The sequence below is a fragment of the Chlamydotis macqueenii genome, chromosome Z, assembly GCF_036417535.1.
Source record: "Chlamydotis macqueenii isolate bChlMac1 chromosome Z, bChlMac1.mat, whole genome shotgun sequence".
NCBI classification, from domain to species: Eukaryota; Metazoa; Chordata; class Aves; order Otidiformes; family Otididae; genus Chlamydotis; species Chlamydotis macqueenii.
The window spans coordinates 34,705,265-34,731,434 of record NC_141593.1 but is presented as its reverse complement, the minus strand read 5'-3'; the positions used below and the strand labels follow the sequence as shown (position 1 = coordinate 34,731,434).

At 36.7% G+C, this 26,170-nt stretch overlaps 1 protein-coding gene across 1 annotated transcript in view; it reads right to left on the bottom strand.

Moving 5' to 3' along the window:
* The window catches only part of ADAMTSL1 (ADAMTS like 1), a 437,941-nt gene that overhangs the window by 317,300 nt on the left and 94,471 nt on the right, over positions 1–26,170 (bottom strand). The window contains exon 2 of the mRNA XM_086771491.1: positions 10,684–10,803. Coding sequence (XP_086627617.1) covers positions 10,684–10,803 — 120 coding nt within the window. The remainder of the gene's footprint in view (positions 1–10,683; positions 10,804–26,170) is intronic.

Genomic DNA, 26,170 nt, shown 5'->3' with positions numbered 1-26,170 from the left:
TCTTTCTTATAGGCCCCCTTAAGGTACTGGAAGACCGCTATCAGGTCTCCCTGGAGCCTCCTCTTCTCCAGGCTGAACAGCCCCAACTCTCTCAGCCTGTCCTCATAGAAGAGGTGCTCCAACCCTCTTATCATCTTTGTGGCCCTCCTCTGGACTCTCGCCAACTGCTCCATGTCCTTCTGATGTTGGGGGCTCCAGAACTGGATGCAGTACTCCAGGTGAGGTCTCACAAGACCAGAGTAGAGGGGGAGAATCACCTCCCTCGACCTGCTGGCCACACTCCTCTTGATGCAGCCCAGGATGCGGTTGGCCTTCTGGGCCACAAGGGCGCATTGCTGGTTCATGTCGAGCTTCTTGTCCACCTTCACTTCCAAGTCCCTCTCCTCAGGGCTGGTCTTGATCCTGTGGAGGGAGGGTGAGACACAGCAGCAAAATCTGAAACAGGAGAGGCTCAGGCTGGAGATAACGAGAAGCTTTTCCTTCAGGAAGATGGGCCAGTGGTGGAGCTGGGGTCTGGGAAAGCTGGAATATCTCCTGCTTGCGGAGTTTCACGCCCTGAGTGTGTGAAGCCTTGAGCAGCCTGGTTTGATCCCATGGCTGAGCCTGCTCTGGGCAAGGGCTGGAACTTGAGACCTCCCCAGTCCATTGAAATGTGGATTTGGTTACATACAGCACCAGGCAAGCATATTTGTTAACACAACTAAACCGGGTTTTTTTGTGAAAAAAATAAGTAAATGTCTGCATAAGTCAGTGAAGACACATTCCTGTAATGTAAATTAATAATTTTGTTTTGTTAAAGTATCAGTTAAAAATAAAATGCAGCTCTGTCTTCTGAAGTTCAAAAAAGCCTTTGCTATGCACTAAGCTTAGCAGACTATCAGTTCAGAAACAGTAGAACAAATACCTGCCCAATACAAAGTATTTTGCCTTTACAGTTTTTCTTGCTCTCTTCTTTCCTTGCTCCTTTTCAAGCAGTTTCACCAAAGCAGACCACTAATTCATCTTGTTGGATTTTGAAACCATGAAAAGCAAGTGTTTTTGAATTAATAAGGAAAAATTCACTCACTGTTACTGACATTACTATATACCTAAGCTCTATATCAGATATCAGGCTTCCAACAAATCCACCAGCTTAAGACAAAGAGGTATAACAGGCTGATTTTTTAGGGGAGGAGGGAAGAGGAATGGAGAAATAAAAATCTCATAGAGCTGCTTCTGGAATAAATCACTAAATAAATAGACACAGAGTATCCATTACACCTTGCAAATCCTTACATATATTTCTTAATGTATTTAAAATATAATCTATTTGATTGTTTTAGATTAATACACGGAAGCCAGAGTGATTCATCAAGATTAGTGTAAAAAGGTGAAAAATGCTTCTGCAACCTATTTTATCACAGTTCCAGTTTAAATAAGAGAGAACTGAAAGCAAAAAGAAAGTTTATCTCTCATGAAGATAACACTACTGGTCAGCAATATATGTAGGAATAAAAGTCACATCACACATTTCTTGCAACATAAAAATGGAACAGAATTTTTTTTCTACAAGATAGGAAAGGAGTAAAAATTCTTATAATGTAGAAGATTGCATCTAGAATTTTCAGTGGCAAGTGAAGGAACTATCTCTGAGTTCTTAGACTACATTAAAACCATCTTTTACTAACCATAAATTCTTGATAAAATTCTTGTTCCAGGTCTTAGTCTATGCTACGGGCAACGCATATAGCATCTGAAAACTTAATTCAGTACACAGGGAGTGGTCAACAGTTTTTTTTTCTATGATCCATTACAGCATAGGGAAAACTCACTGCTGCACAAAACAAACTTTTTTAGGGGTGAGTACTATACTGAAAAAATGAATTCCTGGAAGGATGATATTTCACCCTTCCTTCTTGTCCAAACCCCACTATCTTCTGGTCCTAATGCAGATTCATTACTAACCTCATCATAAACAGGAATGATAATAAATACTTATCATAGTACATTCAAATTCAAAAAAAGGTGACTGTTTTAGTGGCCATACTATTCTACTGGAGGACGAGGGAAGAACAAATATTGTTGCTACTGAAAGAGATCAGGTAAGAATGACACAGAGCAAAAACATACATGGAACAGAAGTAAGCTTCCCATTCAAATAGTGATCTCTCAGTAGAATGATAAATAACTAATACTCTTTGGATAAGACATTGTCGGTATAAAAGGTTGTAGAAGATGATGCAAAAATTCAATACATTTATTTTGAAAGCACAATCCAGCAACAATCTCTGTGTAGCAGAAAAAGTATGACAGTGGATTGCCATTTCAAGGCTAGATATTACATGTCCTACATCTTAGAGCATATTTTTTTTTTCTGATAAACTCACTGTTTAGAATCTACCAATAATCTTTTCCTGCTTGCTTTCCCAAAAGTCTGCAAAAAATCTGGTATGATCAGACTGACAAATATCTTGCTGTAAGGCATAATGGAGTACAGCCAAAATATCCGGATACACATCTGCACTACTAATGTGAAAGCTACAAGTTAGGAAGAGAAGCCATGGAAAGCATACAAGAACAAAACTGAAGCTGAGTTGAATGCAGTTTTCAAATAAGGATTTAATAAGACAATTATGGAATGTTAATTAAAAATACCAACAGAATAAACACATTCATCATGATTTAATGGTTCAGTATGTGACAACTGACTATTGAAACCACATTGTGTTTAACGGTACTGCAACCAAGGATGAGCAGTTTAGGATTTATTGTGATTCTGCGGTCACCCATTCATAGTTTTTCAAGTAATTACCATTCTAAATCTAGATTTTAGGAGCAGAGTAAATGCTACAAAACTGTTCTGCAAGTGACCACTTGATTCTGACCATCTATGGGTTTTAGTCAGGTCTAAAAATACGCAGCTTTCTTCACCTGAACATGGAAACATACGAGATTTAGCTACAGGTATGCTTCCACAAAGTAACTTCTAAAAGTTTACCCTCTTGAATATCATCGCTGTAAGTTTTATGGAAACTATGAGATGAAGACCACATTAACATCCTTAAAAAAAAAAAAAAAAAGAAAAAAAAAAGAGAGAAAAGGAAAGAGACCAAGGGAAAGGGAAACAGACTTTCCAGCACTGACAAGGAAGATGTTGGAACCTATGCCTTCTGATGGTTGACGTAAACTATATACTTATCCACTAGTGCTTTTTGTTGATATTGAAATTGGCAGTGTCCTACTTAACACAGTTCAGGAGGAGTTTCCAAACCCCTTCTTCAGGATCCTAGACCAGAGGTAAATCAATAAACCAGGCCAGGATACGATGGCACACATGACTGCTAGGAAATATGCTAGCATATAGACTTACTTTTAGGACAGAAAACTAAATTTAGACTCTGAATCCTGCCAGTGATTTTTCAGTAGTATGATTTTTCTAGGAATAATGTCCTGGCATAGCTTAGTGTGACCCAAAAAGGAAAAAGTTTAAGCATTTCTAACATTCTCTAATCCCTCTGATGTGCTACCTCTCCCTTAGATAGTCAAAGTTCCCCAGGCTGGATTCTCCAGCCCTCATCCTCAGGAGGCAGCCTGGGCCCATGTAAACAGAGCATGGCAAAAAATAAATCCCCACTCATTTGCAGTGTTGCTGAGAGGCACTGACCAAGGCTTGAGGACTGCAGACACAGTCAGTGTTGATCCCAAAGTCTCTATGCCTATACTTAGTGCAGCTAAGAAAGCTCTGTACAACTGGGAAGCAGAAGTGTTCTTTAAAAACTCATGGTCTTAAAGCATCCTAGGCCACAGTTCAGAAGTTTCTTTATAACTACTGGAAGAGCAAAACTGAAAAAATAAGCTATGACTTGTTCCTCTAGTCTGTTTCAGACAACTTAGAAGTGAGCATTTGCTAAAATACCTACTTCAGACTGCTGAGACTCATGTTGCAAACATGTTATCTAGGCATAGATAATATCTAGGCATATGCCTATTATAAAGGGATATGTGTGTGTATCCATATCTGCAATTATCTGTATATGGCATGTATTTATTGTATACGCACCTACAAAGAAAGAAAGAAAACTAACAGAATTCCAAAGATATACCAGGCTGACATAGAAATATGAAGGCATGAGCAATGGTAGACTTGCAAGAAGCTAAGGCTATGCAACCACATTTTTTACTAGTGAGATCAGATAATATTTATAAAACAGAAAATCAGCAAACATTTGCCTACCAGTTGAAAAAGGTATTCTTAGTCAAGGATGTAATCTAAGTCCAACAAAAAGATAGTTTCCTCCTAGAAGTTCAAATGAGCTACTCATTTCATCATTACTAGTTGTTAGAAGACTATAGCTCTATTCACGCATGGTTTGCCTTCTATAGAATAATTTGAGGTGAAATTCATTACCTCAGGTAAAGGAGGAAGGTGGAATACCTCGGGTCAGTATGCCATCTTCCCTGCTAGAGACCACTTATATTATTTTTTCATCTACTTGATGGTTACCCATTGTACCTTAATCAATAAATTCCATAAAAATTACTATATAAGTTTTGCCTATGATAAAAAAAGAGGAATTGCTCATTTTAATTAACCTTTTAATTTAATTAACCTTTTAATACAGTGATGTTGAGTGTTTGCTTTGAAAAGCTAGAACTATACATATTTTGAGTGTAATCACTCTTCTTAACTAATTTCCTTCACAAACTATTTATACTGTAGTTGCAATTTACAGTTTCAAAAGACCTTTATTAAAATGCACACATAAAGAGCATCCCCACATTGTATTAGTGCAAAATAAGCTACTAGTTGTTTGAATTAAGCTCCTGTAGAGTGGAAACAGTGTAATTAAAACTGGTACTTCAGTGAAGAAAACAGAAAAGCTACTTAATCTGATGGAAATCTGATGCACTTGCAGCGAAGAGGTATCTGGAACAAATATGAACAAATTTAACTCTGTTTAAATACTGTGGTGGACCAAATAGTGTTCTCTATCATTAAACAAACAGTGACTTGGTGGTGTTTCATTTTTTCATCTTCCTAATGTGGGCAAGGCTAAGAAGTCTGTCCTTCTAAAAACAGCCTCCTTTCCTCCTGCATTAACTCCAGCACTACATACGGTCACAGGACAGTTTTGGCAGCTGTGGGACCTGGAGTCAAAGCTTTGGAATGTAATCTTTCTTTTTCTGACCAGTAGTGTCTTGATTGGCTTTCTAACAGAAAAAGAAAAATACAGAAAGAGTTAGGGATCCAAAATATTCAATGGTTATGCTTCTATTTTTAAAGGGGTGTAAATAATATTATTAAGAGGCAAACAGAAAAATGTACAAGGAAGCATTAGAAACTTTTGGTACCTGAGCCCTTGAGGACATTCAGAATTAAAGCAAGTGAGAAATGCCGATGGTCCATCCTATTTTTGAAGTTTTTTTTTAATCCACAGATTTCTAAATATACTTAATACTTTTCCCTTTTAAAGCAGGTGAACCTTTAAGATAAAAACCTTGATCAACTTAGAGGACCTTAGTCTGGAGGAAACAATTAACAAGTTTTTAAAGAATAGACTGAAAAATATTTCAAGACATTTGTAGCAGGAAATTATTTTCACTGAAAACAGTCTATGTTCAAAACAGCAACTTGGATAAGAAGCAATCATGAATGTGGGCTGAATCGTGAGACAGAAGGCTAACAAAATAAGTTTTTTAAAGATTGCAATGATGTGTTAAGAACTTGACAACTGTCAGTTGTGGGAAGAGTAACACAAAGAATGATGATACTCAGTAAAATCAGAACACAGTTATCAGCCAGTCGCCAAGTGATCTTTTTGAACTGATGAAACAGTTGAGTCAGGTTATACGGAAGAAGAGAATCCCACTATCTGCAGTCAAGTTTTCTTTCACTGAAAAAAAACTGAAAAGGCTTCTCTCATCTCTAAAGATATGAGATTATCACACAGCAATGATATTTAACCTGTGGCCTAGAGGCATCCTGTCGTTCTAAAGAAACCAAGCGATTATGGTATGAAACTGAGCTTCACAAATTATTTTCTTCCATGCCATGCAGCTGCTACAGGTGGCCTCTCAGAAGTCTGTGCCCTAATTGTTTCCCATTGCTTTCCTTACCATCCTAGATAAAGACCCAGTTTGATTTGGACCTCTCTGAGGGCATTATTTTCCAGAGAACTCCTAAGCATTTCCTGGTCTCTGAGTGCAAGCAGAAATTCAGGCAGCTCTACTTTACACCCCAAAATATTGAGGTCAATCTCATGGTTTTGCAAGCATGGACTCACGATTTTCAAATTATTTTTTGGAAACAACATACGTTGGGCTATCTTAACATGCACCAGGGAAATGTGTTCTCTACAAAGAACAAATATAAGGTATGTCTAATAAGAGACTCTCTAACAAGAGTCTCTCTTGTCATAAAGGATTTTTCTTTCTCTGTCATGTCAGCTGTTGCATGGGGAAGGTCCTGTATTTCCTGTGGTCTGGTGATTTCCCATCCCTAAGGACCTCAAAGCTGGATTCTGCAGCACCCTTTTATAACCATTTAGAAAAACACGAGCTTTAGCTGGGAAGCTTGGAAATTCTTTAGTCAGCAGGCTGAGCATCCTCTGCTATTATACACCAAATAATTCAGAGTACAAAAGGAAAAAAAAGTATGTCTCAAAAAATAGTATGAAATAAATGTTAATGATATTTAAATGATGAAAATTATCCCCTACATCTAAAATGCATCAGCAAGACGCTAAATACCAGAATCAACTGTTAGAAATGAAAAAGTTTAGATATCCATCTTAGATTTTCCTTACTGTTTACAGGGCTTGCTTTCTTTCTTACTTTCTTACTTCATAATTATGTAGAGAAATTCTAGTCAATAGCTTTATCTCAGAATAAGATCTCAGCTCAGAAAGCTTTGGATTTTTGAATAAAGTTTGGATTTTTGGGGGGAGTTTTTGAATAATTTCTCAGTAAAACTGTTACTTTTTATAGAGTTGCCTTAGGATTCAGGAATCCCAAATAGTATTATTCCTGACTTTCAAGAACACATAAATAGGAACCTTCAGAAAATTGTAGAATAATCTTTGAGATATTCTTTAAACTAAGAATTTCCTTAACCCTAAGTTTTACTTCCACTAAACATTCTAAATCATCTGCCGCACTATATTTTAATTATTTTACCCTAGTTCTTAAATTATTTTCAATATTTTTTTCCAGAAAAATTAAGAAAAACATTGTAATTTGGGAATTTGTAGTTTCATGCCTCAGTGGCTTCCTTTGAATAATTTTGTTAGTGTAATCTCAGCTATTGGCTTTGCCCAAGACAGAAAATTATAAAAATATAAATCTTCCTCTGTTTTCTAGTAATTTTCTCCGCCTTAAAATAATGATGGTAGAGCTGCACCAATAGACTTGTTTTGTAGTACTCACGTTGAAATGGAAATTCTAAGACCTGATTGCTACAGTATTAAGACGCTAAATCACATAATGTGCAAGGATGGAAATACAATTGAAAGATAAGGAAAGCATCTCTGTGAGCCATTTCAATGACTAAGATAAAGCTTACAGATTGTAGAAAGAGGTCATCCACTATGGTACAGCAAAAAAGGTGGCATACTGTTCTGTATTATTCATTGGACATTGAGTATTGCAAGTTAAGATATTTCGGTTAACTTACACTTTTTAACACACAAGCTTGTAAACAATTGCTTAAAAATGCCTTGCAAACAGCTGGTGTGAGTATTTCTTCATTAAGTGTATTTGCTGTAGTAACTGGTTACAAAAATCAAGAACTTTTTTAACCTCTCCAATTTTTATTGGGAATTGCAAGGTATTATTATAGCATCATTGCTAATAGCTTTAAGGCATAAGCCCAGAAAGCTATATTGCTCACTGACTGGCCATTCTCTTATTTACACCACAAGAGACTTATCTAGTACCTCTAGAAATGCATCTCATGTCCCAAATGGTTATGGAGTCATGGGGATATTACTTTTCAATATTAGAAGTGAATTAACCTTTCTGGATGCTCTCAGCTACCCACAGAAATAGCCATACTTGTTCTTTTTTTAAAGAGTGAAGACACATTCTTCAGATAGTAACTTCTAAATCTGGATCATCAGCCTAAATTTTCCCAGAAAGCATCAAATCAGCTCATGGCATCATCAGGGGAAAATACAAAGGTTAAAGACGTTTATAAATTATAATTAAGACACTAGCTGCACAGCTTTCATCAAAGCTCTGTGCACACACTGATTTTGAAAAGTTGCAAACAGATAAGCCCACCCTCTAGTCATCCTGACCCTTCAGTCATCCTGTTAGTCACAGGATGACTAAAAAGAACCAAAGTGGGAGATTTATTGGAGAAGTGTGATAAAAGAGACTATTTTCTCTGTGTCTCATTTGTTAGAAAAACTTCTTGGCAGTAGCTTTTCTCATTAGATATACCATGATAACAGTGGAAATCACAGGAAAAAAAAGGATTGGTCTATGAATTGAGAAGAATTGGTCCTCAAATATATCTTGCACTTTCTGTTCTGGAAAACTACACTCTATATCTCTGCCTCTGCAACAGTTTTTGTATCACTCCAGCCAAGACACTTGAGGCACTTTTTCTGATACGTTAGTAGTCACATATTCTTTGTTCCTGTAGGTGACTTCCCTGTTATCTTCAGCTTGACAGAGGCAAAGATGCTGAGCACTCATGAGGTCTCTAGTCCCCTCTGAGGTCAACAGTTCCTCTCTGAAATTATTTCTATGTCATGTAAGGTAAATTAAAAAAAAAAATGGATCCTTGTGTCTCACAGACCACTCAAGAAATGTAGATGCTTTTCGTGTTAATGTCTGTGAGCCTTTGAGTTTACATCCATAAAACAGGAACAACATCCTGTATATGCTACAGAAATTTAGGAAAACAAATTCACAAATATTTAAGACATTTAGACTAAGTGCCTTGTTGAAATTAATGCCTGTCTTTAAAATAAACTCTGTGTAGCACATGGTAAACAAGTCACAAGACCATACATACATTTAAAATATTTCAGGCAAAACACAGAAAAGTTACTTCAAGCTCTCCCATACTACCTGTTCCCTACTGAATAGGTCATGACGAGAAAACAGTATGTGCAAACTCATATTTCCTGTGTGATATTCTTTCAGTGTAGCTGTGTTTTCATACACCCATAGCGGCACAGAAAGAAGATCACAGGAATGACACAACACCCTTGTGAAATAATAATAAAAAAAGAACACTGACTTGAAATCAAATCTATTAATAATTTGCAGAGTACTTCCTGCTTGTGTGAACATAGTCACGGCATAAGATAAATACAACTCAGAAAAACAAGAAACCAGTTTGCTGGTACCAACAATAGCAATAAAATGCTACTTACCTGTCTGGACAACAGAGAATAAACGGTTTTAGTGAATAACAATTTCAGCCATACCTCCCCAGTGAGTGGATGGGGGTAGTGGAAGACCGACACTCTCTGTTTAATGAATCTTTATTGCCCTGGCAGTAAAGCTGTTGCTTGATACAATCCTGAATTACCACAAAACCACTTGCAGTAGCAGAACAAAGTGTTGGTTTTGCCTAACCCGAAATCTCTTTTAGTAGTTGTGAAGCACTACGGATAACTTGTCTGAGAACAGACGGATTAGCACAAACACAGTGGACTGTTTAATGCCCTCACTCCTTTTGTTAACTGGATTCTTTGACCTGAGCAACAAGACTTATCAAAAGACATCCACCCCATCCTTCCAAAGTCTTAGCTCTACACACTCCCTCTAATGATAATGGGCTAACATTCACTCATGCAGTAAGAAAGGTAACTTCAGGCATTGCCCTCGGAGGCTATGAGAAAAAGTTGATTAAAAAGGCAGTAAGCATGGCTGTGCCAATACTTAATTCTTCTAGAATTACTTTCTATTCTTTTCCTATCCTATAGAGTCTTTATTTTGGATGTTAATCTCCAAAGTACATCACCAATTCATGGTAATATCAGATGCTAATGCACCACCACTTCTGTTAAACCGCAATGTGTTGGACAACATAATATATTAGCCCTTGAAAATATCAGACCTATAAATTTACTGCAGCTTAAAATCACCTGGCTTGCTTTATTTCATGCTAAAGCATGATTAGGCATGACACCCAAATTCTTTCCTACCACTTTTTTTCTTCAAAAACATCTGAGAATAAGCTGCTAGACAGACATTAAATCCTTCAGACCTGAAACAAACAGATTGCCAGACATATAAAGAAGAGAGAAAATACATTTTTCGTATAACTGTCTTCCATGTTTGTTACATTTTATAAAATTATTATTTCCAAAGTATTATTTATTTTTACATAATTCATGAATTTGACTTTACTCATTCATATTTAATGAAAAATAAATTCCCTTCACACGTGCAAGCGAAACAATGGTAGCAAAACAGACTGCCAAAATTCTGAATGAGAAAAATTTTCATTAGAAAGCAAAAGACCAATCTGTGCTTCTTTTGAAAATATCTGTGGTTAAAATAATGAAACCTTATATGCACTTGACACGCATCCTATGAACAAGTCTTTATTTACATGGAATTTCCTATATTTTTAGGGAAATATTTTTAAGTAGCAAATCTCATGTTGTAACTTTCCATAAGCTGATGAAGCAGAATGATTAAGCATTTCTGATTAAATATTTTAGAATAATACAAGATTCCTACCGGATCTTCTGTTTTGTGGTTATTCAGCAAATCAGACAGGAAATCATCATGAAGACTTTCTCTCCGAATCAATGTAAATTCACGTAGGAAAACTGCTCCTTGATTTTGGTCTCCACAAACCTAAAAGGAAAAGATGATATTAGGAAAAGCAAAATTTTAATTCTGTCACAGGTATAATCATAATATCCAGATAAATCAGACTACAAGACTAAAATGTCCATTAATTATCCTTTGCCTTCCATTACTAAAGTCATTCTAATCAGTCAGCATTGCCATTAATGAAAACAAAGACATGCATTTAAAGAAAGTCAACAAGGTAATGAATAACTGCTATTTACATGAGATTCTGTTGTAAAATAAGTTTCTATGTTGTTACTTACAAGTATAGTCTATAAGTAGTCAACAGTTAAAAACTTTTTTTGTGAATGAATTAATATTTAGAGTGTATTTATACTTTTTGGAACAGATAATGCTTTCTGGATAGAGCAGAATTTTGACTGCTCTATGATAAGAAGTTAGTTAAAACTTCCGAGGGCCAGGTAAAATTTATATATAAGTACTTTGGCTAGCAAACTTAAATACACACATGCAATCAGCATAACTTAAATTAAATTTACACCTATTGTTTTTAAGTTTAGGAAGACTTATCCAAGATCTTCTAAGGAACCTGAAGGTGCACAAGTACACAGAACCTGATGAGATGCACCCACGAGTCCTGAAGGAACTGACAGACGAAGCTGGTAAGCACCATCCATCATATACAAGAGGTCATGGTAGTCCCTTGAGGTTCCCACTGATCGGAAAAGGGGTAACATAACCCCCATTTTTGAAAAGGGAAAGGAGAAAGACCGAGGGAACTACAGACTGGCCGGTCTCTCCTCTGTGCCTGGCAAGATCATGGAGCAGATGCTCCTGGAAACTGTGCTAAGGCACATGGACAATAAGGAGGTGATTGGTGACAGCCAACATGGCTTCACCAAGGGCAAATCGTGCCTGACAAATCTGGTGGCCTTCTATGATAGGGTTAGAGAATCGGTGGATAAGGGACGACCAACTGACATCATCTACCTGGACTTGTGCAAGGCATTTGACACTGTCCACACAACATCCTCGTCTCTAAACTGGAGAGATGTGGATTTGATGGATGGACCACTTGGTGGATAAGGAACTGACTGGATGGCTGCACTCAAAGAGTTGCATTCAATGACTCGGTGTCGAAGTGGAGACCAGTGATGAGTGGCGTTCCTCAGGGGTCAATATTGGGACTGGCACTATTTAACATCTTGTTGGCAATATGGACAGTGGGATAGAGTGCACCCTCAGCAAGTTTGCTGATGACACCAAACTGTGTGGTGTAGCTGACATGCTGGAGGGAAGGGATGCCATCCAGAGGGATCTTGACAGGCTGGTGAACTGGGCCTGCACAAACCTCATGAAGGCCAAGTGCAAGGTCTTACACGTTGGTTGGGGCAATCCCAAGCACAAACACAGCCTGGGTGGAGAATGGATTGAGACCAGCCCTGAGGAGAAAGACTTGGAGGTGCTGGTTGATGAGAAGCTCAACATGAGTTGGCAATGTGCACTTGCAGCCCAGAAAGCCAGCCCCATCCTGGGCTGCATCCAAAGAAGCATGGCCAGCAAGTTGAGGGACGTGATTCTGCCCATCTATTCTGCTCTGGTGAGACCTCACCTGCAGTACTCCATCCAGTTCTGGAGCCCCGAGCATAAGAAGGACATGGACCTGTTGGAGCAAGTCTGGAGGAGGGCCACTAAGATGATGAGAAGGCTGGAACATGCCTCCTATGAGGACAGGTTGAGAGAGCTGGGGCTTTTCAGCCTGGAGAAGAGAAGGCTCTTTATAGCAGTTTTCCAGTATCTAAAGGGGGCCAACAAGAAAGATGGGGAGAGGTTGTTCAGCAGGGCCTGTTGTGATAGGACGAGGGGTAATGGTTTTAAACTAGAGGAAGGTAGATTCAGATTATACATTAGGTAAAACATTTTTACACTGAGGGTGGTGGAATATTGGAACAGGTTGTCCAGAGAGGCAGTTGATGCCCCATCCCTGTAAACATTGAAGGTCAGGTTGGACGGGGCTCTGAGCAACCTGATCTGGTTGAAGATGTCCCTGGTCCTTGCAGGAGGCGTGGACTAGGTGTGTTTAAATGTCCCTTCCAGCCCAAACTATTCTGTAATTCTACTCTATTACTTTTTATAAGCTACTTGAGAAAGAGGTTTTTTCTCCACTAAGTGTCTAGCCAATACCTATCAAAATGTTCCAGATACTACTATGGCATTATTTTTTTTTTTTTAAATAAATAATGAAAACAAATCCACATCATTCTCATGCTCCCACATTCTTTTTTTCTTTAGTTATCCAAGCCAAAGAATTATATCTTTTTTAGGTATAAAGTAAATTTTATATTTTAAAACCAGTGAAGTATCAGCGTGGGCTTCGTACACCTTAATGGAATATATATGCTTTCATTAGCAGGACTATAAAGAATTCCACTACAGGTGAAATATCTGCAAAGGTTGTTAAAAGTCATAAATACGGATTATATTATCAACTGGAAATCTGGCAGATTTTTCAGTTTTCAGCACTTCACAAGATGTTTTGAACGTGACTCAGCATGTGAGAACAGTATGTTTTATTAAAATGGCTAAGGAAGAATATTTTATACTTTATTATTTGACAACAGAGACTGCAACTCTAGTACAAATTAGGCAAGTGTAACAATAATAAATAATTTATTTATATGACATTGATTTATCTTCTTATAAAGGTATATGAGATATACATGCATGGTAATTGTGGAGCTTGGAGTTTCTGGTTATCTTTTTCAGTTTCTTCATCTGAAGACAAGACACTACAATCAGGAACGGTAGATGTGGTATCTCCTCATGTATTTAAGATAAGCACAGGACTTATAAAAGGACTGTTGTTTTTACTCACAAGTGCTGTATTACTAAATTTATTTTACTAAGAAGAAAGTCCACGCTCTGCTGCTTTTATTATGACTATTTCTTGTATTCATCCATCTGCACAGCCAGATGCCATAGTTATCCTGGCTCTACTTATCCTGGCTGAGAAGTTCAGAGAAAAAGAAGGGCCTGGGAGTACCATGAATATGATGTGTAGTGTCCAGCGGGAGGATGAAGTATAGATTTGCTTTGCCACACCCTACAAGTGAGTTGGTATTGCTTTCTGGGAGGAGGTAGTCCTCCCTGCCAGCTGGGGAGTGAGATCAGAGCTGCTACAAAGCTAGTGCAGCTATAATGGGGTGACTAGAAAGAGATGAGCTAATAAAATTAAACTGGGGGATGGGAATATCTTAATATGAAGTGCGTAATGGGAAGAAGTAAGAGTCTTTGAATCCAAATCTTACGCTGGTTAAAATAGCAGACATTTTCTTTGGCCTGAGCCTCTTGTGTCTAGTAGTAAAATAGAAGGCATCTAATTCTTTCAGATGCTTTGAGCTTCTCTGCTGTAAATTTTAAATTAAAAAACAAAAACCCCAAAACCTCACTTTCTATAAAAGGAATGGAGTTTTACAAGTGTAGGGTTTAAAACTTTATACTTAGCCTCCTGTCTTGTGGATAACATTGAGAGGCACACTCACTGATATTGCTCTTCTATTATTGAGTCATGGCAATGAAGAATCCTCCTGGGTGTCAGAGGAAGAAACATGCATGTGTCAAAAAGAAAAAGAAGCCCTCCCTCTGACATATATTATCTTTGTAATAAAAATTATGGAGCAATTATTATTTTACAAATATAAATGTTCCTGAAATAGCTCATATTTCATAAAAAACATTTCATCCCAGGAGTGGCAATAAATGTTCAGCAGTTAAAATTATTTCAAGAGAGAAAATCTGTAGTTCTATTTTACTTTTAAGTAATATTCTCTCAAATATAATGATAACATTATGATTAATTAGATTTTCTTAAGATTTTGTGCTTCTAATTTCAGAAGTCAAATTACAAACAGTGTAAAAAAGCCACTTCCTCACCAATGATTCACCTTTCCACTTTGCTTATTTTACCCCTATACAAATGTACTCAGATTCTGCAAAATCTATCCTTTTAAGAGCAGTCAGCTTCCTATTATTAAAATTTCTAACTCGTTTGCAAAAACAAGCCAAACTTACTTAAATCCTGTGTTAACTTCCTAAGTTATCAGTTGTTAAAATAAAGACTTTATAAGGAATGTATTTGCAGTATCAATAATCTCAGTAATGGTTTTAAAATAGAGGGGGGTACATTTAGATTAGAAATTAGGAAAAAATTTTTTACGATGCGGGTTATAGAACACTGGAACAGGTTGCCCAGAAAGGTGGTGGAGGCCCCATCTCTGGAAGCGTTCAAGGCCAGGCTGGATGAGGCTCTGAGCAACCTGATCTAGTCAGGGATGTCCCTGCTCCTTGCAGGGGGGTTGGACTAGATGACCTTTGAAGGTCCCTTCCAACCCTAACCATTCTATCATTCTATGATTCTATTTATCATATCAATATTTACACTTTAACTGCTGATAATTACATGGGAGGAAAGTGGGTGCTAGAGAAACTATTCAGGAAAAAGAGACAGACCAAAAGAGTTGAAAAAAGACACCAGGAAACTGACAATGAAGGAAGAACATGAGAAATAAAAACCAAGAAAAGCAGTAATGAAAGCATGATTTTTTTTTTCACTCAGCAAACCTGAATGATAAAGTCTTGAAAAAAAGGAGAGGATTGAAAAGCATGCAGCCATCTAAAAAAGATTATTCTTCTCTTGATTTATGTCATATACTCTTCTGCTTTGAGCAGTTAATTTCTCCAGGGTTCATTGTAATGTATATATCTGCTGACGAAACTTAGTCCTAGTAGAGTATGGCCATCTCTACTGAGAGAGCTGGAATCAATTCACTTAAGATGAGTGTCAGTAAATGGGATTAATATCCGGAAAGACTGTTCCCCGTTTTTCAATTTTTTTTAAAGTCTTGGCTACATACATATCACCCTTTCATTTTCTCAGAAAACCTGTTATCATTGGAGCACAGCCACCACATCTCTCATCTCCAGTCCTTCAGTTTATGATCAGATGAACCCAGAGAACAGTCTCTAAAAACAAGGCAGCTAAACCCTTTGCAGTGAGCAAACCACAGGAAGAGAGTGGCCTGGCAGAAGTCTGACCCTTAGCAGCAGTAATCATCCACAGCAACATGTGGCTTTTCAAGAACCTGCAAACAACATTGGAGATGAGGTTTTGCTAACAGATACAGGAAGATCAACAGCGTAGCACCAAAGTTTCTCAGCATGAGGAAGCCATCTGGGTATTCAGATGCCCAACTGACATTACAAAGGAGACTTTTATGAAATTCAGGTGGGACAAAATTCCAGTAAACATCTAAGCAAAAGTCTTTCTTGGTTTAGCTCAGCTCCTGTCTCAGAGCAGTGTCAAAAAACGAGTTGTTCCATTAAATCCATTGGTGTGTGCAGAAATCTTCGAGAAGTTGGGCAGACAAACACAGAATTAGAAAATAAAACACCTAATACAAACCATGGGCTGGAAGGATGCACTCCAGCTGATAGTGTCAAAGTCTTCTTGCACTCGAGTACTGTCCCACTGTGGAAGTAGCTTCATTAATTTTGCTGTGACCAGCAATAAAGTAAACTACTAATAATTCTTTGTTAACAAGGTGTAACACTGATACTTTGCTGAATTCAAGAGGCACAGAAATAACAATACAGGCCAGGAATCTGATGCAAATAATCATGGTAGCTTCGATAGCCCCTTTCTGAGCACAGAGGCCGAGGGATTCCGAAGTATCTCACTCGCAAAGCAGAAATATCAAATGTGGCCTCAAATATTTATAATTAACTATTTGGACACATCCCAGGAGCAGGTTCAAGGTGACAGTTGCTCAGTTGAAGCTTTCCTATTTTGTATATTCAAAGCCCAAAGCACCCATAAAATTATTACTAATACCAAAACTTCAGGTAAAAAATACGTACTGGTTTATTAAAAAATTTCTTCTGACAAAATGAACTTAAAAATCAGGTTCTTGAGCTTACTGGTGTTTTTTTTTTTTGAGACGCCTAGAGTGTCTTGACAATGATAAGAAGGATTACTTTTCCTTATTAGTAACATTCTTAGGCATGAATCTCTTGGATTTTATGACAAAAACAAATTAGAACATGAAGCATATGACAGAAATTAAGGTATTAAATACCAGGAAGGTAGCAATGACATTTATAATGAGGGATGAGGAATGCAGGCTTTTCACAAATCAAGTTACTGTGCAACATGCTTTTTGGTTTAAACTCCACTTTAAAGAGCATAGCAACTTGACCATGTATTTCAACTGTGAAAGCTAACAATAATAAAAAATAAAAGCTAACAACAGAATTCCACTTCATTGCCTGTGCACTTCCAAGTGAGAGTGCCACACTTTTATATCAGTGACAAGAGTTTTACTGCATCCATCAGCCCTGCAAGATGCAATCCTCTAAGAAGGAAAGGCATCCTAGAAGACTCACAGGCATGTCTAAGCAGCTGCTAGCTGCCAAATGAACTTGATTAGTACCGCGATGCCTCAAGCAAATGTTTAACAAAATCTCAGACTTAAGAAAATTATTACCATAACTTTTAATCTTTCATGGTTTTGTGCTGCAATTTTGATCCAAATTTTCTTTTTTTTGTTTATTCTCCAAAATCAAATCAGGATGGGTAGAGAGGGATACAGGCCCAATACCAGGTCCCAGATTTAGAAGCTGTTATAATCTGGCCCCAAATCCAGATTCTGAAAGCTGTTTGTCTTTACCAAAGTCCACGTAAGAACTGAAAATGCACAGACTTTACAGCTTGATTCTGCCACTGTTAATCATTCTGAACACTTTTCATTCCTCCATGGAGAGCCAGAAAGGTATGCACAATTTAAAATCTACTCTGTATGTTTCCTTCTGGAAATTTTTTGGGTATGAGCACATTATATTTTTCAGAGGAATACACACAAAAAGAGATACTACCTTATTTAGTTAAGGACATCATCCTTCAAATGCTATTTTTCTGTATTACACATTAATACACTGGTCCCTCAGAAATATTCAAAATTTTCCAAACAAATATTTTAGGTCCCCATAGTGAACTATGCAGGCCCAGGTAATAAGAAAGGTTGTGTCAATGCATTTGTAATGGAGTTGATAATTTGAAGCCTTTACTGTCATGTCATCTCTTACTCTAGAAGAGTAGAAGACTAGAAGAATCCATATCTAATGTGAATTGAGAGATACGGTGTACCCCAAAACAAAAAAAAAAATCTTATTTTCAGGCAGAGTTAGTAATACCTCCAGCTTAGATTTTTCTTTGTCTTTTACCATTGCGCTTTAACAGGTTGAACTAGAACTGTGAAGATGACTGTTCTCCCCATGAAAACTCCCTTCTCTTCTATAAAATTTAATTCTGTTTGTATTCAGTCCATATAAATTGTTTCCTTGCCAAAATCACAACAAGAACAAAACCCAAAAGCTTTTTTTTCTTTCATTTTTGTGAGGTCTGGCAGATGCTTTCTTTCATTTCTAGGCCACTGTAACAAAATTAAAGGAAATTGTGGGCTATTGTAATAAATTTGCCACAGGTGATGAGCTTAAGTTCCCAGTGACCCCATACCCCAATGACAAATGTTCTTATGTGGGTGTAGATCTCTTTCACATGATCATCTCCATTACTGGCGTGTTGGACTGTCACCCACTGGAGTGGTGTCACTGTATAGAAAGTATTTGACAGCATGTCAAGAAGAGAAGGCAGGAGAAAACCCAAGTGATTTTATACATGACTCTCATGCAGTCACAGCAAATAGAAAGCTTATAAGAAAGTAGTCACATTCTCTGGAGGTTCTCTGTGTTTTCCTCTTAGCCTCAACTCCTTATTACCACTAGAAGAAGTTCAGCATCTCTAGTGAAGTTAGAAGAGACTGTTACAGGTTTCAGCTAACTGCTATCAGCAAGATTTCTTCCTGTCTGTCCTGTTAGCCTGCTATGTTGTTCATGCAGAATTTTTTTTAAGGTAACTGTTAGAGGTTAGATTCCCAGCTTATCTATTCCCAGGTTATCTAAACATACAAATTAAATCAATCCTAAACTATCATTTTTCCCTACTGCAAAATCCTCTTCTGAAGTCTCAAAAATAGGATTGCATGTCCTAGGAAAGAGAAGTTGCATGACAGAAACAAACAAACAAACAGATAAACAAATCTTTACGTCTGTTGAAAACATTTTTTTTCCAGGACTTGAATATCAACAATATTACTTTCTAATTACAATCTTACCAAACAGTGATGATATTATTGTTTCTGAATTAACAGCATGTCTCTTAGGAAACTGGCTACTGTTTGTAGTGGTTTTGTAGGTCTAGAATTTTTAAAGAGAGAAGGAGATTCTTATTTGGCTTTTCTGAAGGTACTCACAAAGCGCCTCAAAATGCAAACCCAAATAGCAATTTATTTCCCAAGGGAACATTTTATTCAACGGTGAAATGTTCCCACCAGAAATCTTTTTGCTTGTCTTGAACTATATTTAATCGTTTTTTCTTTCCTCCATGCCTTTCCACAGAGACTGAATTCATTATTATCTTAATGGTAATGCTCTGACTTCTTTTAAAGCTCTGTGAAGGAAATGTGGCTTTGTGCTAATTATTTTCAGTCCTTAAACAGCCACAACAGAAGAGTTTGGTTAATGTATTCATTGAAGGAATTATTTAAGCTCCATTTCAGTCTCTCATTATAAATGAACAAAAGAAACAAAAAGTGATTTGCACTCAAGAATTACAGCATGAAGTGTCCCTCAAACAAAACCACCAGCTACTAACATCTTGGACAGACATTAGCAATGATGGGGATAAATTTGTAAAGCATGCACACGCCTACACTTGACCCACAGTGTACCAACAGGGGAGAAAGCCAATATGGCCCCATTAAATGGAGTGGCAAAAACGCAGAATGCACAAAAACACAGCAATTCTCCTGCTGCCAAGCAACCTTAGCCAAAAGAGAAAGTGGGAGAGGGGAAGTGGAGAAAGAACAAGAAAAAAATAGGAGAGGAAAGAAAAAAAAAAGCTCAGACTGCGGGGAAAGAAAGGTGAAGTCACATAGAAGCAAACAAATCAAAGTTATACAAGTCCTTTTAAATCCTGCTGAGTAGAACCTTCTTTCTAGCTATAGTTAACACGAATTGCACAGACATTAGAAGCTGAATGAATAAGAGCTGGAATTATATTTGAGAACATTATCTGATTTCTCATTTACAGGATACACAAGAGAGATTTAGATGGGTATGACTTGTGCTGCTCAAGCAAGCTATTTAAAAAAAAATTAAAAAAACTACTGCGGTTTGAGCAAGATTGTGTCTGAATTCAAGCCAGATTTGCTTTCCAAAACATGCGAAAAAAATACTGTTGTTCAAAATACTTGAAAGCAGACACACAAGTTGCTATGTGACACACAATTAAAGGAAACCAAGACATACAGTCTGGAGAACTCATTTTCTACCACTTGTTTCTTTCCCTCACTGGGCTGACCATCAACAGGTAAGAAATGGTTAACTCCTCTGTCATTTTTCAAAAGATGAATCATTTTTAAAATGATCAGTATCAGTATCAGTATGTGCCATATGAGAAACCGGAGCAAGTAACAGATTCAGAAATCATTGTGCAAGCTTCACTGCACCTTGTTGCTGACCTACAGTATCTTCCTAAAGGCCACAACAGACAACAACCTATGCCAAATTGCATGAACAAATGGTCATTTGGGATTAGCAAGATCAGCCCATTTCCAAATGATATCTAATCAGCAGTATATGATTTCAAATTATTATTAGCATGGAATAAAGCAGAAAACAAGACTTACCATTGTTTTGCAACATATATCATAATTAGCTGAGCCTGGGCTATCATAATTTATTGCACTTCATATTTTTATGCATGTTAGAAAAAATGATACTAATACAACTTTCTTGTAGTAAGTAACAAATGGCAAATGTGCATCCAGAAAATAATTAACTTAGATATCTAATTTAATCTAGAGACCAAATAATTTAAAGAAGTCATTGTTGTTCTTCATTGAATCCCGCTCAGTGTTTTATTATTTCAACTGAACTACTGAATCCTCTAGGCTTCCTTCTTCAATTTTGACTGAATTTTGGAAGAGGAAACTGGTAAGTTCTCCAGAATCACTTCATCAGTCTTCCTGGGCACTCTGAGCACAATATTTAGCTCATGAAAATAAAATTTCACAGTGATATTCCTCACATTTTCTTCAGTACTTGAATCTTGGGCCTTTGTGATCCAGGACCAACGAACATCAAAGAATTTTAAAGCAAAGGAATAAAACTATTAATACTTTTTTTTTCTTTCTTTTTTTTTTTTTTTTTTTTTTTTACTGTTAAACTTTATCACAGACCAGAATAATGGACTCTGTAGAAAATTCATTGAGCTGACATTATGGACCTTGGCTCAAATCCTAGTTACATAGAGTTCAAGTACTACTGGTGGAAGGTCCTGGTTATTTTTATTTTATCTTTATCATATTATTGCAAAGTAAGGCAACTATCACAACATAATCCTTTGCAAGGTGCAGTTCTTTACACAAGTCATAGTTTATTCATTACAGTCTTATCATATTGTTGGGCTTCTGACCATCTCTTTGCTTTATTAGGGACTAGAACTTCAGGAATGTCTTGTCAGACCACTGATTGGTATTTATTACGTATATACTATTCTCTGCTAATCAAATCCTACCATATTTACAGCAAGCTAGATACCTTAAATAGCCAACATAGAGATTAGAAAACAGTAGTAACACTATCTTTATGGCCTGCAATTCAATCAGATAGGTTTCGGTTACCTAATTTCTTCATAATAAATTATTGCCAATTCTCTTCAGTCCAGGTAAACACAGTTTTCCTTGGCTGAGTAGCTAAGCTACCATTATTTCCATCAATACAATGATTGGCTTTGTTTGTATTTTGTGATCAGATTCATAAGCTTTTGTTACAGCTTGCACAATGCTGAAATAGAAGCCAGGATTTTCTCATGTTTGTGAAATATTAAGACATCCAGTAAGAAAAGTATCAGAATAAGTAGCTTCATGGCATAAGATTTTGTGTAAATCTTTCCAATATGATTGTCTTGAAGAAGATTGTCTAGAAGACTTGATTCCTAGACTCTGAGGAATCTTTTTCTTCACATTGGATTTTATGTCCTGTATTTTAGTTTAAAAATATATTTGATGAGATTTGTAGTGCTTTCTGCCAATGGTAAAACTGGTTTTAATAGCTTTAGAGTCCTTTTAATTCTGAACAGTATGTGGATAAAGGAGTTGGTTTTTTTTTTTCCCTTTTTTCCCCTGGGAAAAATAATAATAATCAAAAAAAAGCTTTGTCTTTATAGGGTTGGAGGTTTCCTTTTTTTTATCTCTCCATATTTAGTATATGAAAACTCTATCACATGTGTTATCAATGAAGTCAGTTGGGTCAGACTCTTGCAATTAAAATGTCTAACTTCTTTCAGATCTTTATACTCTAAATAAGGAGCCGAATGGTTTCTGGGGATGATAGCAGAGCTTCATATTTAACACAAACTAGCAAGTAACAGACCAGATACTAAGCTGGAGTAAATTAGCACAGCTTCATTTAAGCTATTGATTTAAACCAGCTGAAGAATTATACCTGTTTTAACAAAAATACTTTTTTTTTTTTTTAATCACTGCAGGACTTTCTAATTATGTATTGGTTTTTCCATACATCTTTCTGGCTGTACTGTTTAGCAAGATACTATGTCTCTAATTCACTTCTCAGAATATTTTAGTCCATGTCGACCGAGCGCAGTGGGCAGTGATGCAGCAGCTGCCCAATGCTACGAGCTGATGCATACAGCCAGACAACATCTTTGCCACGCCCTTCCCAGCTCATAACAAACTCCACTGTCTCTCCTTAGCACAACCAAGGTACCTTTCATCACCTGCATTACAGGATGTCCCCCTATCTATAGCACATACAACAGGTACCTCTTTTACATTGTGTTGTGTTCCTACAGTCAGTAATGAGAGTATTTCCTAGAAAATGAGTTACACACCTTTTGTGACCAAGTTATTTGAAGCTTGTTTTTTTTTAGATACACCTCTTAGTCTCATTAGATTATCTCTAGTAGAAACAAAAGAAGCACAGAAGTTTCCAGATTAAAAGCTCACAACACATCAAAAATCCACAGGGAAAGAATCTTCCAGTTGATCTAAACCTCTTGACAGCTTTCACCACCAGTCCTTGCTGCTGCACTTTTTAGACAAATCACCTTAATATGTTAATTCTCCATTTTAAACTAATTTAAGGCAATATCCCACTAGTATACAAGTAACTGAGCATCCTGCCAAATGCAGTGTCTCATTGCATCAATGCTGTGGGTCTATCAACTCAGAATTCAGATGCCACTGTCCAGTCCTCCAAGCTGCCTAGAAGACGTACAGTTGAAACAGAGTGGTGTTGTGATCACACTCACCAACGATAAGTGAGCTGTGAAACTTATTAGTAAAGAATGAACTGAATATAGTAGGATCGCAATTAAAATACGTTAGAACAGAACCAGACATGTAAGTTAATGTGAAGAGTACACAGGGTTATTACAGAGAATGATAACATATACTAGAATGTGTTAGGGCTCAGGGAACAAGAAAATCAGAGACATCTGTACATTCTGTTTGCAAAAGGCAGCTTACACTATGTCTGCTCACTGTATCTGGACTTCTGACTGAAGTCACTAATTTTTCAAGTTGGATATGTACCAAAGGACCAGGTGAACACCAGTCTGATTCAGGATGTCAGTGCTAGCATACCAGAAAATAACCTTTTGATTTTATCTAATATTCCTGCTGCAATACATTTCAGAGAATTTATTGTACACTTTCCTAAATTAGAACTTTTTGTCTATTTAGCCTATGGACTGGACCTTGTTTATCATAAAAGTGAGGTATTTCCTAAAAAGAAGCTGATTTTTCTTTCCACAACCAGCTGGTACATCCACAAGAAGTTCTGAACCTCAAGCAGATATTTTTTTCAGTTTTAGTCTGTAAGTTTTACAGTTATATTAGCAAAACAAGGAAACAGAAACTAGACTGACTTTATTCAGAAATAAGTTTTTGTATAGAATATGTTCCTTTAAGAATACAACAAAGCAATGCATTTATGATGTTCATCATGAAGGTCTGGAAGAGTCCACCACTAAGCAGAAGTGGATAAAGCAATGAAGTTAAAAGCTCCTAGATTTTCAAATTTGAATTTTAAACTAGAAGAACATCATCTATTAACAGGCAGAGTATCTTCCTTTTCATATTTGTTTACCCACACTCCGCTGTAGACCTCCAGAAGACAGCTATCAGAGAACTTTGATGTTGTAGATGCCTATCAACAGTCAGTGTCGACTTGAAGTAGAATACCTGGCACAAAGAACAGTATATAAAACATGACGTTGCCTCCTATCCAGAAGCCCAGAACCAGGCCGTTATAAGGAGTGACGGAAAGATTCTCCTTCTTGAATCTCCAACAGAGTATATCAAGTCACAGTATAATCAAAGAAAGGTTGGAAAGAAAAATGAAGTGCTGTTTCAACAGCTGTGAAACAGCCACCGTGATAAAAATAACAAAAATGTCTTTAAATGTCACATGCTTTACACCACCGGATTTAATCATGCCAAGCCATCATGATTCTGGAAGATAGCATCAAGTTACGGTTTCCAAGAGGCAAGGTAGGAATCTATTTTTTGTTAACAATGAGTAAGATTATTTAAAACTAACTTTAGAGTCTGTTGACAGGCTGAAATAAGATTTATCACCTGCCTTGATACCTTTAGTAGCAAAGTAAATCCTCTGAGCTGAACTTAGTTTTTTCTACAGAGTCTGCAATTCTTTTCTTATCTCAAGAATGAGTCCTCTGACTGTGTTTCTTACATCCTTCTCATAATCTTCAAGACTAGGGAGAAAACTGTTATGGGTATCTGGAATGTCTACAGACTACAAAAACTGAAATTCTTCCCAAAGACATTTAGGAGTACCTCCTGTAGTGACTTCATTCACAAGCGTATCTTGATGGAGGACTTAAAATTCCATATAAATAATTCCTGGGATAAAGAAGTGTTGTGCTACTGCATTTACACTCAGAAAAAGGCAGCTGATGTTATGAATGGCAATGAAAAACTTTATAAGACCTAATATACTCTGAATCTTAAAGCACCAAATGTGCTCTAAGTGTCAAGAAACACTATGCGTAACATCTGCCAAAGAGCTCTCACTACTTCCTAAGTCCAATGCCACTATCATCTATCTCCTTGGCACTCCAGCAACACACAGAGGCAAGGAAAGCAAGGAAAATCAACTCTTACACATTGGTAGTGGAAATGATGGATGAGAACTCATGGATAAGTGTTGAGAAGCTTATTCTTTTTCTGGTCTCAGAATCCAGAACTTTTGAGACAGATCAGAAGTCAGAAAACACAATTAATTCAAATGAGTTAATGCAAGTATCTAAGAAATTTCTTAGAATTTTTTTTACAATTTTTTTTTCAAACACAAGAAAGATAAATAGAATCTATTTACTCAGAAAAGCAGTATTTACTTTCTGACATAGGTGCCATATATCGAGAGAATAAAGAAAAAGAGGCATAAGAATGCAGTAAGAGAAAGTAAACATAGTATTATTAGAGGATATTATTACACTCAGTAGATTTGGAAAAGAAGAATATAACATCCATCACACTAAATTAGACATAACAGTGTATTTCAGTGGTAGAAAATGAGTATCAGGCAGTGCTAAAAAAAACTTTTGATTCACTGTCTCAGTGATATAGGAAAAAAAGTCTTTTAAAGGTCTAATACACCACACTGTTTCTCCTCTTTGGCCTGAACGCTATGCATAAGATTATTTGTTTAAAATACATCTCTTTATGCTCTGTTGCTGATTTTCCAGTTTGAAATCTTCTTACTTTTTACATGTTTATGGCTGCTTCTTTTTCAGTAAACTTAAAAGAAATAAAGGCATCTGCCACATGGTATACACAGCTGCCTTCCATCCAAACTGATGCTATTGTAAAAATATCTTTAATTAATATTGTGCACAAATACTTATCATAAAATCTGTAGATAAAGCACAGAGCAGGCAGAGAATTCACAAAAGACCACTTATTAAGTTCAAGATTGTTCCCAGTTTTTACTCATCTGCTCATTTACTAGAATAACAATTTTCCCCCCTTAATAAAACCAAGTGCAAAACTTCTTTATATGAAAGTTACTGACTTGCTCAAAGAGTTGATAAAAAAAAAAACAAAAACATTTTTACTTTGCCTATTGAAATGCAGTTGAGTGGTAGTTATAACAGCTGAGCAAACACTCAAAATATATTCCGTAAATTTTGCCAATTTTATTTTGTATCCTCACAATCCTGTTTATTCTGACTCTACTAGCTTTCATA